At 38.8% G+C, this 21,215-nt stretch overlaps 1 protein-coding gene across 9 annotated transcripts in view; it reads left to right on the forward strand.

Moving 5' to 3' along the window:
• The window catches only part of NTNG1 (netrin G1), a 338,068-nt gene that overhangs the window by 177,319 nt on the left and 139,534 nt on the right, over positions 1 to 21,215 (forward strand). For all 9 annotated transcript variants that reach the window (XM_023258950.2, XM_011285034.4, XM_019837535.3 and 6 more), the window contains one exon: positions 8,013 to 8,653. In XM_023258950.2, coding sequence (XP_023114718.2) covers positions 8,013 to 8,653 — 641 coding nt within the window. The remainder of the gene's footprint in view (positions 1 to 8,012; positions 8,654 to 21,215) is intronic.

Here is a 21,215-nt window from a genome sequence, read left to right on the forward strand (position 1 = left end):
ATTCATCTAGGGTAGTTGTCAAATTAGGCTCCTGGGTCCACCCAATCTATTGAAGTGGCATTCCTGATGGAAGGAGATTGGACTCACCAACTATTTCTTATGCACCTTAAAGTTTGTATATTACCACAGTACATACTGTATGTTCAACTTGATGGAAGGATGGCAAATTTTCTTCTTGTATAGAGATTTTAGTGTATGGAGTACCCACCCAGATTGCCATGGCAGAGTGCAGCAAATATTTTCAGGCTAGAATTTGATGCTGGAACTGTTTAAATCACCATTCATAGTGTTGGTAAAGCTAGTATTGCCACAACCTCTCCAAGGTGGTTTGGATGAAGTATCATATGCAGGAAGGTGGTGGAATGGAATAAACTGTCACTGAGCAGAAACCCCCAGATCCCCTCCTTCTCTAGTTCGGTGGTTTTGACACATACCTCCAAATTTGCCCCAGGCATGAAATGTTTTTGTGTGTTTTCCTAAAAATTTGCTTGCAAATACTTTTTGCATTTTACTCCATAAAATGCCTGTTTTCACTTTTCATTTACCTTATTTTGTTTTTTTTATTTTTGAATTTTTTTTAAATTTACATCCAAGTTAATTAGCATATAGTGCAATAATGATTTCAGGAGCAGAATCCAGTGATTCATATATGACTCCTTCGTATAACACCCAGTGCTCTTTCCAACAAGTGTCCTCCCAAATGTCCTTTGCCCGTTTAGCCCATCCCTCTACCCACAACCCTCCAGCAACCCTCAGTTTGTTCTCTGTATTTGAGTCTCTTATGTTTTGCCCCCTCCCTCTTTTTATATTATTTTTGCTTCCCTTCCCTGTGTTCATCTCTTTGGTATCTTATATTCTACATATGAGTGAAGTCATAAGATATCTGTTTTTCTCTGACTGATTAATTTCGCTTAGCATAATACACTCTAGTTCCATCCATGTTGTTGCAAAGGGCAAGATTTCATTATTTTTGACTGCTGAGTAATACTCCATTGTATATACCACATCTTCCTTATCCATTCATCTGTCGATGGACATTTGGGCTCTTTCCATACTTTAAAATGCCTGTTTTTAATATAAATATTTGTTTAATTATGTGGCAAGTAGTGAAATAGACCCTCCAGAAAATTGCACAATGTTGTTGGTGGGTCTTTTTACCCTCAAGAGCACCTAGTGCCCTCTCTAGGAGCATGAATAACCAACTGGAAAAACATGATTGTTGCGTGTATAGATCTAGTCTCCATTACCAAGTTGCCAACATTTTGTTGTATAATTTCTGTGTTCTTCACAGTGTTTTTAACAGAGTAGGTTCCCAGTAAACAGCTAATGAATTTGGAAGAGAGCAGTTTGAAAGAAATATAGAGTATGAGAAATCAGAATAGACTCACCAGAAACCAGTCACTTTTGAAAAGTGCCACATTAGAAAGTTCTCTTCATGCCTTTCATGGTTTAGTGATCACTTCAACAGAGAATGCTTTGGTCTTCCTATACTCTCTTACAGGAAAGCTGGAGGCTTGCAGAAAATGGACTTCAAGTGGGTCTTGGACTTGTTTTTTTCATATGAGAGAGGAAGGAACCACTTTTTGAGAATCAAGTCAGAACTTTCAGGATTCAAAATGTTCAAATCAACTCTCACAGTGCATGATGGTATCAAACTCAGAACATTCCCACCTTCGTGATATTTTAACTCCCCTCAAGTTACTTTAACTTAAAATGCTGAAAGTCCACTTCAACTTGGTGTTATCAACACTTAGCTTCTGTTTCAAGATGACCTATAAGGCAAAACACCGTGCCAAGGATTTTTAAGTAATATTTTTTAAGACAATAAATTTTAAAAAGCAATTTCCCTACCAGTTATAAAAGTGTCACATTACTACAGTGTTTTTCTATAGACGTTCACTTTCAAACTAACTCGATTCCATGAATATTTATTTCTTCTCCAGTTCATGCAAAATAATGATTTGGGTTGCTATATAAGAATCCACTTTTGTGGCTACTGTGGCTTGAGAATGTATTTGGCTCCTTCTTAAAAACTTGGTCATCTTGATCTGTGCAGCCTTCACCAGTTTGAAAATCCTGCCCATAATCCTCTGTGGGGATTTACACAGGTGTCTATTATGGCCCATATTCTGTGATATGGCCTCTAGAATTCTCGTTGCAGAAAGGTTAAGCCCTCCTGTCTTTATTCCTGAGTAAAAAAGTCCACATGGTGTTAGTATCGTCAGGGAGCAGATTGAAACAAGCAATGGCTTCAATCAGGCCTTAAGCCTGTGTCTATGCCAGAAAGGAATCTTTGTGATGAACAGAGGGTTCCATTAGAAAACAGGGCAGTTGGTTTTTAACTGCAGAGTTACAAAAACAAAACTCTTTCTCCTCTATTATTCTTAGAGTGGTCATATTTTCCAAAGCAAAAATTGGCACTTATGCTCTGACAAATATATAGGTAATTTTGTCCCAACATTTTCAGACTAAAGTTTGAACAGTCCCAAAATATTCAGACTATATTGTTGCCCTGTGTGTACTCCTCATTGGGATCCAACATGCCAATTAACAGGGCAGGTTATAAGTGAGAGTGCACTGTCATTTGTAGGGGTTGCTGCCCTTTATGTACAGAGGGATAATGGAAACATGCTGCCTTGTGGACCTACCTGAGGACATGAAGAGTTTATCCCCTTAGCTGTGGTCAGCAAGGCCTATCAGTACTGATGATGCTGACACTTACCTTTCAGATTTCTGGAGAAGGTATCCACCATCTTGAATTATACACACCTCTGGTTCTGATTTCTTCCTGTTCTTTCTATCACGAGTAACAAAGCTACAAGACCTGGAGGGGGCACCTCAGCCTGAACAATGATCAGCTCTCAGACTCAGAGTAGTCATAAAAGTCAGAGAGGGGCTCCTCAGAAAAGGAGTCATAAAAGAGGGGCCTTTCTGTGTTATAGCCAACCGAGAATCGAGGACTCAGGGAAAGGAGTGACGAAGAAGTCCCAAGAAGGGACTGGGGAGTAGGGGCTCCTAACCACCACAAATTACACCAATGAAAGGGAAGAAAAGGAAGCCATCTCCTCAAGATGATAGCCCAGCCTAGCAGTTAAAACATGGTGCTCATGGTTCATCTCTCTGAGAGACAAGCAGTAGACTATGCTACCTATTTCTTCACCCTTTTAAAGCCTTGCATTAGCAACGACATAGTGATATCTATTTCAAAATCACAATGGAAACAGGTTGGGAGTGCTATCCCAGAATACTGTGTCTGCTCCCTTACCTATGTGTCTTTTTTTTTTTTTTTTTTAATGGCACCTAGTCTTAAAACAAGCAAGGGCGAGCCAGATGCAAATGGGTGTGAGGCAGCTCTGTCTCACTGTTTTTCATAATCGGTATAAGTGTGAACCCAAATCCTTCTCACGACCACTTGTAAGTACATGCCTACTTGGCATGTAATGTACAGTTCAGTGGCAAACCTCTCATGAGAATTCCCTACCTTTCCAACTGTCTTTCCCAATGGGTAAAACTTGGAAGGAGAAGTTCAAACTGGTTGGAACCACAAGGATTACTGCTTATGCAGGTTTTCTTTTTTAACTCGAAGGGTCTAGCAGATCTGAGTTGAAAGGACTATTCTTGTCAAAGTATCTCTTGACAGAAGGAAGGTAATTCCATCAATAGAAACACGTCTCAAATTTTATTTATCCTTTTAAGTTCTGAAAGTGCATTAAGGAAGAATAACATTCCACTTTGGCTACAAAGTGCTAATTAATAACTAACTTCAATTCTCCCAGAGGTAACATATTAACATTTTTTAAATGAAATTAAGCATCACAATCTTCATCTTCTAATTGTTACAAAGACATTTAGCAGCAATATCTGTTTAATTATTTAGGCATCTCTTAATGGTGTAAATATTATCAGCACAGTCATAAATATTTTCTGCTTTGTCCATAGACAATCAGTTAAGGGTCTGTTACTTGTAGGACTTAAATTAAGATCTATTTAAAGCTGCCTGCTGGCCACAAAATAATTACTTACACTTGCTAATGCCTGAATCTGTTAGATTTAGCAACAAGAAGTGTTCTTTGCTTTCACAAGTAGGGGAAAGTTATTTTTCTTATATAAATTTCATTGTTAATGGTATTAGGGAGGATTAGGGTGGGGTTGAAGTCGTTGAAAATTTAATTAATCTAATCCTTTTAACAGCAATTGTTTTCATATTGATAATTCTCTGTAACAACAGTATTACCAATCACACCCTTGTGAAATATTTACACGAAATATTTTAGCATATAATCTCTCCTCTAGCTTTCTCTTTCTAAAATAGTAAGGTTTTCAGCTTCTTTGCCTCTCTCTCTCTCTCTCTCTCTCTCTCTTTTTTTCTCTCTCACCACAAATGCAAGCTTTTTCTGAGGGGAGCAAAATGAAATCTTTGTTTTTCCCTAGTAATTTTCTTTCAGTATCATTGTCTCTCAGTAAGTTATATTAATGGTCATCAAATCATGAATCTCCTAAAAGAGCATGAGGTCTATGAAATAAGAATGGTTCAATTAATTTTTTTTTTGGGGGGGGTGAGCCATTTGGTGTAGAATCTCCTTAGAAATGATTTGTTTACTCATCCATTTCAATAAATTGCTATGCTGCTGAAATTATCTCTAAGAGTAGAGTCAGATGAAGGACAAAACTGTCATTCTGGTCAAACTCTGATCATCTCCAGTGTAAATTGGGAATTGCTCTTAATCTGTTCAAATGTCACATTATCCAGGAGAGACTTTCTCTGACCTCCCAGTATAAAATTACAATCAGTATTCCTCCTCCAACACCATTTTCCCCCTTAACTGGTTTATTAGTAGTTATCACCATGTAACATTATAGAACATTATATATTTGTTTAGTACATCTCCCCCAACTAAAATGGAAGCCATGCTAAAAGCTGGGACTTGGATTTGTTCGCTACTGCCTCTTGAAAGCCAAGACAAGTGCCTTAAATATAGTAGTATAGTAGGCAATCAATAAATAATTATTGCATGCATGAAACTTTTTTCTCATTTTTCAGGTGCCTACAGCACCAGATCAGTGCAATGCAATAAAATTGTCTCCTTGTCCTGGCATGCATTTTGATGGCTGACAATTTGATGTAAATATAAGCATTTATCCTGAGCTGGCTGTCCTGCTGAGCCCCTGTGGAAGGGTATCCTTATGGAACAAAAGCAGAGACTAAGTGCTTTGTATGGCCATGTCTTCACTAAAGGACTAAAACTTTGAGTTTTGCAGTGCTCTCTGGCATCCACACGTTTACAATTTTAAGAGTAATACAAAGCAGGAATCTCAAAGGATGTTCTCCAGAACACTACTTCTGTGGCATATAAATAGAGGTTACTAAAGCAAAAAGGGGCTCCATGGTCAAATTAAGTTTCTGAAACTAGGTCTTACATGAAGCTGAGGAAGATTCTTAACATCTGAGATGTATGATAATGCTCATTAGGGCTTTCTAAGGCAGGAAGATCTTAAGCTGTTTCCCAAACCTATTTTGATTTTAGGCCCTTGCTTTCTAACCAGCCAACTGTGTTTCTAAGACTGGGTGGCATCATAGGTAACTCCATTGACTTGGGAATTAAGCAGGTCAGGGCAGGGGCAGAAGGAACTCGTCTTGGCTCTGTCCCTTACTCACTTTGATATGTGACATTGGGCAAGTTGCATAACATTTCTCTATGCCTCGGTTTTCTCTTCCATATAGCAGGGGTGGAAAGGACTACCCAGGATAATGGATGTAAAGTGACCCATAAGTGCTAAATAAATGGTGGTTATTGTCAACGGCTTTTATTGAATGTAGGAATGAATGATTTTTAGATAGATACCTTCAAGTATATTTCCTAAGACGAGTTTGCTAGTATCGACCCATACCCAGAATCAGTCTACTGTACCTCCTTCTTTGTCTTGGCACCCTATGCCCATCTGAGAAGATCTGCACATCAATGCTGAAGTCGAAGAAATGCTATCTTTCAACATGACTTAATACAAATGCCTGATAACTCACTTTGGTGTATCCTGCAGAGTTGATTTCCTGTGTTTTGATACCCTTGACCTCAGATGAGGATGCTTTTGTCAGGAGGAAGGTGGTAGCATCCAAGTTAATGATTGTGCAGATGGCTACATGCTGGTAGATTTTGAAGTGACCATATTTTTTCAGTAAATTTCAAACGAAGGTGTGATTTGTGTAAACCTGACCCCTTGCAGTAAAATGTGCATTTACATATATTTAGAACTTATAAATCTTGACAGATTCCACAATATTTATAGCCCTCCATAAAAAGCCTTTGCCAGTTTGCAGAGCTTTGCATTTGGCTCTCTGGTATGCTTAAGAGAGTTTAAATAATAATAAATTTGGTGATTTATTCCACCTGGAACAGAAACGTATTTCCCCCCCCTTGGCTCCTCTTGAAGGGGTTACTATAAATAGTGCCACAGACGCTGGGATCAGGAATAGGGAATTGAAATTCGAGAGAGAAGTACAGAAACATTTCCATTATCACTGATGCCTCGGATGTATTTTTAAAACAGTTCTGTTCCTCAGATAATGTACCTTCTCTCCTTTCTCTTGCCCATCTCAATTATACTTGAGTCCCCCAAACCTGTTGCCAGCTTTAGGATTCAGTTGCACTAATGGGAAAGAGAGAGTGAGAGTATTAGCTGACTGGGTAGGAGAAATCGCCTCTGGGGAGGCCAAAGCAATTCTCCAGTGTCCATCTCACATTTCATGGGAGTCAGCTGGTAACTGAGCACCAAGGTCCATCGTGTAAATTCATTATTTGAGACCTGGCTCATGCATCCTGCAGATACGATGAAAAGTTCTCAGTTCATGAAAAAGAAAAAAAAATCTAATTGTAATTACAAGAGAAAGCCTAAGGACAATGTCAAAGGGTCGATTCTTTCACCCATCCATGCTTATAATTACCCAATAGAGGATTAGAGAGAAATGCCTGGATAGTTGGCTCCAAATGATACCACTTATTTTCTTAAATGCAAAATAAACAAAAATCGGGGAGCCAGCTGTTTGCCAAAGAATCATCTGATGAAAGCTTGAAAGCAGCTATTAAGTGTAGCATAAGTGGTGTTGTAACTTGTTGTGATACAAGATTTATTTCCAGCTTCTTGTCTGAGTGGACTGTGAAGGAACTAGCTTCTGTGAGAGGGAAATTATAGTAATGGCCAACATCCATGGACAGACAGCTGACTATGGGCCGGCACAGAGTAACACGTCAAGTAGCCATGGCTTATACTTCTAATTAAGTACTGGGGTGTCCTGTCCTGATAACTTGGAGCACACCCTTGCCCCAAGTCTTTTCTGTGCAATCCCCTTGCCTCTAGCTAATAGGATGGCAGATGTTTGGACCAAGCCCCAGAGCCTGTAGTATACCACATTTTAATGATTTGTGGTGAACAAAGTAAATGCTTTAAGAGAAGACTTTATGAAGCAGAGACCTAGTTAAGTATGATGGATTTGAGGCGAAGCAAAAAGAAACTGGATGTTGTAGGGGGGTATTGTTTCCCAAACAGGACACGGGTATCTACGGTTCATTGCTAATTCTAAAGGTTTGCTTGAAAAATGACTTTTTAAAGAACTATGCTCTTGAGGAACGTCCTTGAGGCATGAAGGAATTTCCTTGCTTTTCTATAGCATCTTTCTAAGAGGACACAGAGGTATTGAGCTGTTAGACAGTTGCTCAGTGTCTTTGTGCTTCTGGGACTGCATTATGGGTCTAACACATATGGGATAAATAAACTGTTTTCATTTCTTAAAGCCCATGGAAGGAAACAAGACAAGAAAATTACCATATTGCCTCATTTTTTTTTTAAAGCTATTAAAAAGGAGAATCCAGTTAGGGCAAATAAAAATGATTACTGTGATTACTGTAGACAGGGTTCCCCCCCCTTTCTTTCCTAGCTTTTTACTCAGCAACAGCAATATGGCAAGACTTGTGTCAAACCAGTGTTTTGATGCACCCTCTTTTGTTCTTCTTCCATAGGGCAACCCCTACATGTGCAATAATGAGTGTGATGCAAGTACCCCCGAGTTGGCGCATCCCCCTGAGCTGATGTTTGATTTTGAAGGAAGACATCCATCCACATTTTGGCAGTCTGCTACTTGGAAGGAATATCCCAAGCCTCTCCAGGTTAACATCACTCTGTCTTGGAGCAAAACCATTGAGCTCACAGACAACATAGTTATTACCTTCGAATCGGGGCGTCCAGACCAAATGATCCTGGAGAAATCTCTCGATTATGGACGAACATGGCAGCCCTATCAGTATTATGCCACAGACTGCTTAGACGCTTTTCACATGGACCCTAAATCCGTGAAGGATTTATCACAGCATACGGTCTTAGAAATCATTTGCACTGAAGAGTACTCTACGGGGTATATGACAAATAGCAAAATAATCCACTTTGAAATCAAAGACAGGTTTGCGTTTTTTGCTGGACCATGGCTACGCAATATGGCTTCTCTCTACGGACAGCTGGATACAACCAAGAAACTCAGAGATTTCTTTACAGTCACAGACCTGAGGATACGGCTTTTGCGACCAGCGGTTGGGGAAATATTTGTAGATGAGCTACACTTGGCACGCTACTTTTATGCGATCTCAGACATAAAGGTTCACGGAAGGTAAGAAAACATCTGTGTGACTTGAGTGAGAACGGTTGTTCAAAGAAAATGCCAGTGTGTTGGCCCCACAGCTGGAGAGTGACATTTGTCACTTTCTACTACACCATTTTCTCAGGAACGCCAGTCTGGAGGTAGGTTTGGGGAAATTTGAGACCCTTCTTACTCAGCAGTCATTTGCAATCCCAGACTCCCTATCACTGAGCCTGAACCTGGCAGGATTTCTTAGAATTTAAACAAAAGAAAAAAGAATAGCATCTTATTTGAGACCAAGGAATTCCCTAGACCAGGGAGTGGTTAAAGACAATGAAACCAGGGGAAACAAAGCCAGCTGCTCTATAAAAGATACTGAAAGATAAGAAATTTGTCTTTCCATTGTTTTCAAGTGCAAGAGAGGGTTTCAGCATGGTACAACTCTGTTTTTGTTTTCTTGTATGGCCCCCCAAAAAGTTTCAGAAATGTGAGTTGTATTCCTTTAATATATTAAATCAGAGCCAAATGCAAATAGGAATGTCACACATTTATTAAAAAGGAGTAGCTCTACTTTTCAGGCTTTTGGTCGTTACCGTCTTAAAAAGATAGGCTGCCATTTAAATATGGACCTGAGGCAGGCTTGCTTCATTTTATGGGTCAATTATAGATGGACCTGAGTTTAAACACCTGAATGGTCATAGTTGAGCATATATTTGGTTCTGAGAATACATCAGAGACACACATGAGCAAGTTTCTGAGAATTTTGAGGATGTGTTAATGAAAACCTCAAGTAATAAGAACCAGGGCTACTAACGTAGAGCTGTTCAACCAGATTTCTAAGTGTGGTATGTTATCCAAATAACCAACTGATGGGAGTTGAAGCATGAGGTAATTAGCTGGGAAAACTAAAGATGAGTGAAATACACAGCAAAATGGAAAAAAACAGCAAAGCAAAGCAATAATCATTCTAACAATGCCAAGATAGCTCTAAGTCAGAATATATGAACTTAAGAATATAAATGGTACATAAATCATGTAGATTTAATTAACAATTATAAAATTCAAACAAATAAGGCAGGCTCCATTAGGTTTACTGGCTTTCAGCATCACTTAAGGCAACCCTGTCCTCACAAACTGGAGAAGAATTGAGACTCCCTGGTCTTTCCAAGAGTTGACTCGACCTATCTTTTGATAGTGTTGTTGTACTTGTGCACAAGAATAAAGAAGAGGTCACTGATGTTAAGGTAAAGACCATAGCAGGCATACAGAATGGAGTGGTGGACATGACCTCGGTATAGTAGTAGAGGTTTCACAATCTTAACTGTGGGAAGTAGCAGGAACTGGTGGCCACCTACTCTCAATTTTATTCCAGCTTCATGTTCCTCCTGGAAGAGTCTAGAATCTTTAGCAATGACGCCTCTTTAAAAACTTTAACTTTAGGGGCGCCTGGGTGGTGCAGTCGGTTAAGCACTATCTCTGTCCCAAAAATAAATAAACGTTGAAAAAAAATTTTAAAAACTTTAAGAGACTCTTAAATATGGAGAACAAACAGAGGGTTACTAGAGGGGTTGTGGGAGGGGGGATGGGCTAAATGGGTAAGGGGCATTAAGGAATCTGCTCCTGAAATCATTGTTGCACTATATGCTAACTAACTTGGATGTAAGTTAAAAAAATAAAAAAATGGGGCGCCTGGGTGGCGCAGTCGGTTAAGCATCCGACTTCAGCCAGGTCACGATCTCGCGGTCCGTGAGTTCGAGCCCCGCCTCGGGCTCTGGGCTGATGGCTCAGAGCCTGGAGCCTGTTTCCGATTCTGTCTCCCTCTCTCTCTGCCCCTCCCCCATTCATGCTCTGTCTCTCTCTGTCCCAAAAATAAATAAACGTTGAAAAAAAAAATTTAAAAAAAAATAAAAATAAAATAAAAAATAAAGAAATAAGTAAATAAATAGAAAATAAAAACTTTTAACTAAGGCCGGGGGCACCTGGGTGGCTCGTCGGTTGAGCATCCGACTTCAGCTCAGGTCATGATCTCAAAGTTGTGGGTTTGAGCCCCACATTGGGCTCACTGCTGTCAGCCTGTCAGCACGGAGCCCGCTTCAGATCCTCTGTCTCGCTCTCTCTGTCCCTCTCCCCCTTTACACTCTCCCACCTCCCCCCAAATAAATATTTAAAAATTAATTAATTAATTAATTAATTAATACAAATAAAAAATTTAAGTAGGGTCTTGGTGGCATATGATGAAGATATCTTTAGAACAAAGTAGTATTTCTGAGAGAAATATGTATCGGTACATTATTGAGCTTATGGGTTCTAGGGTGTAGAGGAATGTTTATGTATTAGCAGGGCACCACGAGTGGGCAATCTGGAACTGTTGCCTTAAATACGAATTTGCTATTTATAATAAAAGGTAGCTATCATACTCATAAATATCTTAGCAAAAGATAATCAGTTTCCAGTTCTTATTTTGGGGGACTATAATATATAAAAATAATTGATGTTGGTATTATTAACAATAGCATTCCACAACAAAGTAACAAGTATTCTGTTCATCTACAAGAATGAGTGCTACAGAATTAATAAACTGAGATTTGAATTTGAATCTAGTGTGATCGGCACTGTTAGATAGTATCATCTAATTCAGTTTTCTTGCAGTTTGAGAAATTTTAATCCAAGCCAAAATCCTTAGAGTCCAACTTCTGCAAACACTGTCATCTTCCACTTGTAAAGAAGGCAATCTTGTGCAGCTTTTGGTTGAGATATAACCATTGTTGGGACTTACTTCTGTTACTGCACATTCATTCTTGTTTCCTCTGTTTTAAAAAGAGAGTATAAATACACTTTAAAGTGACAGGCATTTTTTTTTTTACATTTATTTATTTATTTTTGAGAGACAGAGCACAAGAGGAGGATGGGCAGAGAGAGAAGGAAACACAGAATCCGAAGCAGGTTCCAGGCTCCGAGCTGTCAGCACAGAGCCCGACGCGGGGCTTGAACTCACAAACTGTGAGATCATGACCTGAGCCGAAGTCAGATGCTCAACCGACTGAGCCACCCAGGCACCCCATAAAGTGACAGGCATTTTTTATGCATTCTCTGAGGTCAGACATACTATCTCTTAAAAGTGGCATGTTTGAAATGTAGACTCCCACCAGATTTACCACTTTTCTTTTATCCCTGGTCCTACTAGAATTCTCCAACTGCATTTTGGTGACTGGGAAATTGGCAGGAACCATCCTCCCTTCTCTGGGACTCCCCTCTTCTGCCTTTTCCTGTTCACCAGTCAAGTGTAAGCTAGTGAGGAAGCAGCTGGGCAAGAGAGAAAGGTCCAATAGAGGTGAGCTCCTTCCATCAGGTCCTTCTCTGTCACCTCTAAACTCTGTCCAAATTCCTCAGGGCAAAACTGATGCTGGCGTGTACTGTGCTAGGCACCAGATGGCTGGGGTATTTTTAGTCATAGGGGAGGGACTAAGGAAGCAAGGCCTGATGGCTCAGGCGTGTCTCCAGCTTTTAAGTTATATAAGGGAAATGGAGGCACTAAAGAGAGCTGTTGAGCTGCCTCTGGTACACAGGCCTTTCAGCACAGAAGCTGATACATACATTTTACACTTGAAAACTTCGGTAGGGTTAACTTTTTCTTATAGAGCAAATCATCTACAAAACGATTAATTGATGATGTCCAAAAGAAAGTTCTAAGGGTTCCTTTTCCAAGACCTCATCATTATAAACTTTCCAAAATATAAGAAGCCCTTTGTTGCCCTGAACCTGCTCTTGGCCATCCATGAAATGGCTGCAATATTTAATGTGTCATTCCATGTCCATATCTTATCATTATAATGATGTTTATTGACTTATCACTCTACTACCACCCATGTCATAGTGTGGGAATTGACATTATTATTTGGGGAAAGTGGGCAAATATCCATAGAAGAGTGGACAGACAATACAAGATTTTTCACCTGGAGGTATATGAAGCTATGAAACAAAAACAGGAGAGTCTTTGTTTGACTTGACTGTGAATTCCAATTCTCAATTCTTGTGCAACATGTGCACATGGCCTTGATGGATTTTTTAATGTTTATTTATTTCTGAGAGAGAGAGAGAGCACACAAGTGGGGGAAGAGCAGAAAGAGAGGGGGACAGAGGATCCTAAGTGGGCTCCGCATTGGCAGCCAAGAGCCCAGTATGGGGCTTGAACCCATGAACCATGGGATCATGACCTGAGCCAGAGTGAGACGCTTAACAGACTGAACCAGGCTCCCTGGCCTTTATGTTTACACTAGTATTGTTTGCTGTAAAGGTGATGTTTTGATTGTTATTAGACTAATGTAGCATTTATGTTCCTTTTAGCATGTGATACATCTCATACCTGTTTTACTGGTGACAAAAACTATAATCCCATCATAAAAATTTTATTCTTCTTTGGCCACATACTTATTTTGCTTCCATTTACTCCCTCTCATTGTGTATTTATTAAGATAATGGAAGGAAAAGAGGAAACATGGCTGTTGGCAATCTCAGCGACTCTGTAGTACTTACATTGTTCAATAAACCTCATAATCTTCATGGACTAATTCTGACTTATGGATGTCCTACTTCAGTAAATCAGGGTGATTTTCTCTAGTGAATAATAGACGAGTACAGTGTGCCAGTACCTTAATTAAAGAGTGGCTCTCTTAGTCTTGATCTCATTTTAATTTACAGGGTAATACTACAATAATATCACTAATGGAAGGTACATTAAAGGGCATCAAGTAGCATTAACTGTATTAAATTATGGTACTTGTGTTAATTAACTGCTGAAGCAAGATGGTTCTAATGGCCAAAAAGGTCATCTAATGCATAAATAAAATCTACCCAGATGAGGGGTGAGAGGAGAAATGAAGAGTAGATATTTGTTCTGAACATCTTTTTACACAGACAAGGAGTTCAAGTCACAGGCTGTTAAATAGAGATAATGTCCAAAATGTTTTCTTAGTTGCACAATTGGAAGTTTTGATTTTTAAATGTTTCATTTTCTTCCAAGCTTTCGTAACTAAATTAATTGAAAAGTTGAACATCACATTTGTCAGATGTGTAGATTTTATAGAATATAAACTCAGCATAATTTATTGTTTCTTTGAGATGAACAGTTTCAAGGAAGTAATGTGATTCATTGTAATAATTGTTAAATCTGAAAGACAAATGAACATTTGATAATGTGCTCATTTATCTGTAAGATTTGCTACCAGCAATGTATCAGGGTACTGGTTTCAGACTTAAGATAATAGAAAATCATATTCTTTTTTTTTTTTTAATTTTTGTAATGTTTTTATTCATTTTTGAGAGACAAAGAAAGAGTGTGAGTGGGGGAGGGGCAAAGAGAGAGGGAGATAGAAACTGAAGCAGGCTCCAGACTAAGCTGTCAGCACAGAGCCTGACATGGGGCTCAAACTCACAAACTGTGAGATCATGACCTGAGCCAAAGTTGGACACTTAAGTGACTGAGCCACTAGGTGCCCCTAGAAAATCATTTTTGACCTGAAAAACTTTAGGACAGAATTGTCAGAACTTTTCTCAGTGGCCTAGAAAACTCTAACCCACATCTCCATTACTCGCCTTGTTACACAATATTTCTAAAAATAATTATCAATGTATTTTTTCTCCCTGGTGCTTATTCATTCCTTACCCGTTGCAGCACCTACCCAAACACCTCACAAGTAGTTGGTTGTCTGTTACTATTTACAGAATTGATTTTGCCTTCTGTCCCGTTATTTTTTATCTCCAAGGAAGGAGCCAGGGGGTGCTAGCTCAGAAGTTCCATGTGCTACCTTTTTGGGTGTTTCCTTCACTTCATTATTGTTCCAGCTCTTAACCACACCCTCCCTCCCTACACCCTCCCTACCTAATCCCAAGATCTGCAAAGGTAGAGGAACAGAACCACTCTAACTAGGTGTCTGGAGTGAGAAAGACACCCCCCTCCCCCCACTACACTCTCACCCTCGGGAGGAATCAGATCTATTTGCAAATGCTTACTCTTTGAATGTCACTGCTTTGGTATTTGCTGTACTTAGTATGAAGTGAGGTTGGAATTCACTTTCTTAAAGCTAGGCATTCAAATCTTTAGTGCAGAAACATGTGATATTAGGTAAGCAAGAACACTAGGGAAGTTTAAAAGTATCAAAGCAGAAGGGCATCCCTTCCATTTTTCTCAAATAATTTGGAAAAATCATGTAATATGAAAGTGGTCTGCCAATTACCAAAGGTTTACCAGTTACCCTGCAAGTTCTCTGTCTTTTTCCTAGCCACAATTTGAATAAATGTACCACAATATTTACTTTTCACTTCTCCTGTGAGAGGCGTCCTGCAAGGCGCTTTTGAAGCATTGGACCTGGCATTCATTCATTCTTCTCAATTAGTCCTAATTATTGAGGTTGGGCTGTACTACTACTTAACAGATTCTGCTTTTATAACACCCTCCTTCTTTCTGTCACCAAAAAATACTCCTTCTCCACCCTGGGACAGACGCTGGGCTAGACAGTGAGTATAACAGAGATGTACTAGGCGTAGTCAATGTTCTCAAGGAGCTGAAACCAGAGTGGGCACAGAGGTGTAAACAAAAAATGATGATGGCTTGGGTTAAGTGCTTTTACCATGTGAATGTGTAAAGTGCCCTGATGACAGGGAAGGGGATACTAATTTAATCTGGGAAGCCTAAGAAAAGTTTTGATGAGATTATGACATTTGCATGGTATCTTGAAATATGTGCTTCGGAATTTTAAGTAGCCAGGGCAGAATGTATATTCTAGGTCAAAAATTATGTTTAAGAACAATACAGCATGTTAAGAACCTCTGAATAGTTGGGAATTGGTGGGATGGACAAATCCTGGGAGATACCCTTCCATCTTCTCTCTGTGGATCTTCTTTCTTTGGATCTCCAAGAACATTGAAGGAATCCTGTATCTTGGCCTCTGAGCCCTCCATGTCATAGGAAATCTAAAATTATATGGATTCTTTTTATTTTGTTTGCTTGTTTGTTTTTTGTTTTTTAATATGAAATTTATTGTCAAATTGGTTTCCATACAACACCCAGTGCTCATCCCAACAGGTGCCCTCCTCAATACCCATCACCCACCCTCCCCGCCCTCCCATCCCCCATCAACCCTCAGTTTGTTCTCAGTTTTTAAGAGTCTCTTATGTTTTGACTCCCTCCTTCCCTCTCTAACCTTTTTTTCTTTTTTTTTTCTTCCCCTCCCCCATGGTCTTCTGTTAAGTTTCTCAGGATCCACATAAGAGTGAAACCATATGGTATCTGTCTTTCTCTGTATGACTTCTTTCACTTAGCATAACACTCTCCAGTTCCATCCACGTTGCTACAAAAGGCCATATTTCATTCTTTCTCATTGCCATGTAGTATTCCATTGTGTATATAAACCACAATTTCTTTATCCATTCATCAGTTGATGGACATTTAGACTCTTTCCATAATTTGGCTATCGTTGAGAGTGCTGCTATAAACATTGGGGTACAAGTGCCCCTATGCATCAGTACTCCTGTATCCCTTGGGTAAATTCCTAGTAGTGCTATTGCTGGGTCATAGGGTAGATCTATTTTTAATTTTTTGAGGCACATCCACACTGTTTTCCAGAATGGCTGCACCAGTTTTCATTCCCACCAACAGTGCAAGAGGGTTCCCATTTCTCCACATCTTTGTTCATTTTAGCCACTCTGACTGGCGTGAGATGGTATCTGAGTGTGGTTTTGATCTGTATTTCCCTGAGGAGGAGCGACATTGAGCATCTTTTCATGTGCCTGTTAGCCATCTGGATGTCTTCTTTAGAGAAGTGTCTGTTCATGTTTTCTGCCCATTTCTTCACTGGATTATTTGGATTCTCACATATCAACTAAGCGCAGGTGAGGAACATTCTTTTTTTTTTTTAATTTTTTTTAATGTTTATTTTTGAGAGAGAGAGAGAGAGAGAGTACGAGTGGGGGAGGTGCAGAGAGAGAGGGAGACACAGAACCCAAAGCAGGCTCCAAGCTCTGAGCTGCAGCACAGAGCCCAATGCAGGCTCAAACTCACAGACTGCGAGATCATGACCTGAGCCGAAGTCAGACGCCCAACTGACTGAGCCACCCAGGCACCCCTGCAGGTGAGAAACATTCTAAGGCAATGGTTTTAGAGGATATTTCAGTGCAGCTGTGGTTAGCAGGGAACTGTGGGAGAGACAAGAAGAGCTGTTACGTTGCTCAGTGGTGGAGAAGCTGTAACTCCAAGTCCTGATGCCCAAATGAGGAGTCCAGAAAAGCTCTCTAAGTTCCACAAAAGCCATCATCACATGAGGGTTTGAGAGTTGCTTGCAAAGTCAATAGGACTTGATGGCCTCAATCAGATTTTGAGGAAGGAAGGGCTGAAGGAAAGACTTCAGTAGGAATCCAAGTAGAGAGTTTAGTCAAGGATTTAACAGTACTGCTCTGGTGTTGCAGAAAGAGGTTTGAGTTAGAAATATAGGTTTGAAAATTATGCCTTACATGTGATGGTTGAAGTTTAAGGAATGGATGACAAGGATATGATATGATATGATATGATATGATATGATATGATATGATATGGTGTTTTCCCTTGCAGTTATAAATGACTGTGGTCACTTCCAGAACATTTACAGATCTCTGTGGAATACTGTCATTTAAGAGGTAATTTCTGAAGGAAATTTTGAAATAATCTGAGAACTAGGAGGAAATCAGAAAAGGAGGGAATGAATTAAGTAATTCTAATAGCCTCCATGAATATTTTACGTCACAATCCTTTACGTTTGTGTGGCACTCAGTTACAAGGTTCTTGGCAGGTTCTTTCTTTCTTTTAATCCTCATAAGGAATTTGTGAGGCAGGGTACCTGGGCAGATCAGTTGGTTAAGCGCGTCTGACTTTGGCTCAGGTCATGATCTCTCAGCTCAGATCGTGACTTTATGTCTTAGGTCGTGATCTCACAGCTCATAAGTTCAAGCCTTGCATCAGGCTCTCTGCTGTCAGCACAGAATATGCTTCGGATCCTCTGTTCCCTTCTCTGTCTTCCCCTCCCTAGCTCATTCTCTCTCACTCTCTCTCTCTGTCTCTCAAAATAAATAAATAAACTTAAAAAAAAAGAAACTTAAGGCAGGTATTGTTTAACCCTATTTTACAGATGAGAAAACTGAGGATCAGAGAAGTTCCATGACTTTGTTTTTTTAAACATCCCATACGTAATAATAAAGTGACAAAGTCATGTTGCTAATTACAAGCCTCATGCTCTCTGCATTGTGCTAATGTAGTCACACTAGCCTGTAGTGAGCTCAATCCATACAGGAGACCCAGAATATTCCTAAAGGAGCCATCTTTAAATGGCAACAATTTAAATTATGGCTCTGCCCTTCTTGGAATGTTCTGGGAGTCACCCTCTCCATGTCTCTCAGCTGAAATATGGTGTATTTCACTGTATCAGATCACTGTGTTTATCTGAATCCTAACTTCTTAACTCATTTTTATATGTTTGATTGGGCTTATTTGACATATTGTGTTAGCTCTAGGTGCTTCACTGCTAAAATAAAATTCTCATGGTAGTGTCTCATTTTCTAAGGGGAGAAAAAAATAAAGAAATGCACTGAATTTTCTAAATGTTAATTTTTTCCCCATATTTTCCCATAAATTTTAATACCCACAACCACTTCTGCTTAAGGTGCATCCTCAAACATGAAAACAAACCACAAATATTAATGGATAAGCTTAGAAATTAGCAACTACACCAGCTTATTTTAAGAGTTTACCTTTCAATTGAGAATGATTTGCTTTTCATTTTAACTTCCATGTATTAGACTACATTAGCTCTTCTGTAACTATAGTGAATAAGTGTACTACCTCTTTCATATGATAACATTTCATAAATTTGCAGTCAATGATCCTATCCTTAAGTCTTTTATTCAAGTTAAATACATAAATAACATTTTACCATCCAAATTTTTAAAATTTAATTTCCTCTTCTTTTAAAGGGAGAATGAAGTTCAGTAAATAAGAGCACTCAAATGAAAAGCTTAGTAACCATAATTGAAAATAAAAAACAACACAAAGCATTAACTCCAGTGGAAATGCTTAGAATCAAGATTTATGGTATGAACCCATTTTAAGTGGACAACTGAGTGCCATTCTGATTTGGAGCATATTTCTTAAATCCTTGAGGATTTCTTGAATTACAAGGAGAATATATGCTTAAGCAGCTCATTTTCCTCTGAGGTTTGCACCATTATAAAGAGAGAATGTTTCTAATAATTCCTCCAATTAAATTATGAACTTCATTAGTGTGCAGAAAAACAACCCAGTTTAAGAGCTTGTCTCCTTATCCTAAATTCCCCAGTGCCGTAGATTTTTTTAAACTAGTGGGTCATTAAAGGAAAGTTGTCTCCTTTTTAAGAAACAAAAGGATAGTTAGGCAAAATACCACATAATTAAAAAGTAAAATAATTTCCTCCCTCACTTAGTTTAGCATTTGTAGAAAAAGCTACATTCTGGCTGCATCTGCGTGCCCGAACAATGGAAGACAGGGATGCACTCGACTCTTATGTCCAACTTCTGGGGCTACGCTTTTCATTTTAGTTCCAAGGTAGGCATCTTTGGAAGGTCTTGGACTTTTTGTCCCTAGGATCACAGGTATTTCCTGACAAATTAGGAGGTCATGGCCACTGGTTGATATTTAGTGCAAGAGTTTGTGTGGAGATATGTAATCAATGGTTCAGTAGAGACACTATTTCCATTCATTCTCCAGATACAAGAATAAATGTATTAATGTCATGGATTTTTTTCATAGTAATGGGTTTTATCATAGTGATTTGATTATGTAAAATATGTTGATTTCATTGCAATATAGGTCTGTATTTCAATTAAGTGACTTTTGGAATTAAATATTTTAGTTTAACCAGAACTGACTACACCACATATAAATCATTGCTATTTCTGCCTCCTTTTTATAGGTAAGAAAACTATCTAAATAAGGTCACTGAATCAGTGGCAAGGGGAAAAGGAAGAAATTTAAATACTTATGTTTGGGGAAATGAATTTCTCCTGAAATTCAACTTGAAAATCACTGGGTGAATGGATAGACTAGGTTTTAAGTCTGTGATATAGGAGCTTCACAAATCCCATTGGTTCACAGGTCCCAATCCAGAAAATTGTTCAATTAGGATAGCTATTGTGTCAACTCTTGCTAACTTTGTGACTGGTACTAAGACAACTGATATTGTATTAGGAATGTACTGAGATGACAGAGGACAGAACATTAGGATCTCAAATCATTTTTGTCTTTCTTTAGAAGGAAACATTTGCTAGGAGTCAAGAGAAATAGTTGTAGCTCTATTATGCTAATAACTGTGTGAGCTCAGGGCAAGCCCCAGCAACTGTGAGCAAAGTCTCCTCATCTACGAAGTAAGAATGTTACACTACATTAGTTTCTGAGAATTACTCTTCAAATAAAGCCCATAATGGTCAAATATATTTTGGAAATGTTTGCAGTATTTCCTTCTAGGAGAATCACAATATGTATTAGCAGATTATCCTATAATAAGGAAAACATTTCCATTTTACTTACCCAGAGCCTCCCAAACTTCGCCAAAAAGCCTCTATTAATACCCCATATAACTAGCATCAGTAGAAATCATGTCGGTAGCAAAATTTCTTCACTTAAGTCTCTAATATTATTGGACTTTTCCTATGATATAAGGAAATAAATGAAAACATCATGTGTGTGTGTGTCTGTGTGTGTGTTTGAACTATTTGCAGTGCTGAGAACAGATTGATATTTCCCAGCAAAGTCTAATTTTAGCTATCATCTTTCCTATATTATTGCTACCTTGAGTGAAAAAATGAGACTATCTTAAGGAAAGTATGGCCTTGATAGGGAGTGCCTTTCTTTTTTTAACTGTTGCTCTTATTTTTTGAACCTAGGGGAGTACTGTGTATCGTTCTTTAAGATAGGAAATTAAGTACAGTATTGGAATAGATAGGGATATTTGTTTTGTTTTTAAGTTTGAGAAATTGTGATGGAAGAGTCAGCAAAGATGTAAAAAATGAAATGCCAAGTGGTACAATCTGGTATGTTTCAGAGATAAATAGAGATGTTGGAAGATTTCTATTTCTCTCAAATGTAAACTTCTCAAACTCTAATTACAGCAATAAACTAAAATCATGTATTTAAAGGAAAATAAGATTAACTCATATTTAATATACTCTTTTTTATTTTTTTCATTTGCTTTGGAAGATATTCTTGAAACCACGGGCTGATTTTAGTTAAATGCATATTGCCTTTCTTTTGTCCCTTAGGAGTGCTAATGAATAACAAATGAGAGCCCAGTAAAAATAAAAATAGTGTACAGCTAAGGGATATCACCTTGTCTGGGAATTGTGTTGCTGCCCTGTCTGCTTTTACTCATTTGGTCTTAGCAGAATATCAGGGAAGTGAAGCTATTATAACATACTGGTGATATCCATGTGTAATTATAGGTTTTCCAGTGCTGCTGGGAACAGAGAACAGATAGGCGGAGGGTGGGCCAAGAGATGATGGGAGGAGAAGTCAACAATTTGTCAAATTGGGAGTAG

This window comes from Felis catus, chromosome C1 (assembly GCF_018350175.1).
Source record: "Felis catus isolate Fca126 chromosome C1, F.catus_Fca126_mat1.0, whole genome shotgun sequence".
Taxonomy (NCBI): domain Eukaryota; kingdom Metazoa; phylum Chordata; class Mammalia; order Carnivora; family Felidae; genus Felis; species Felis catus.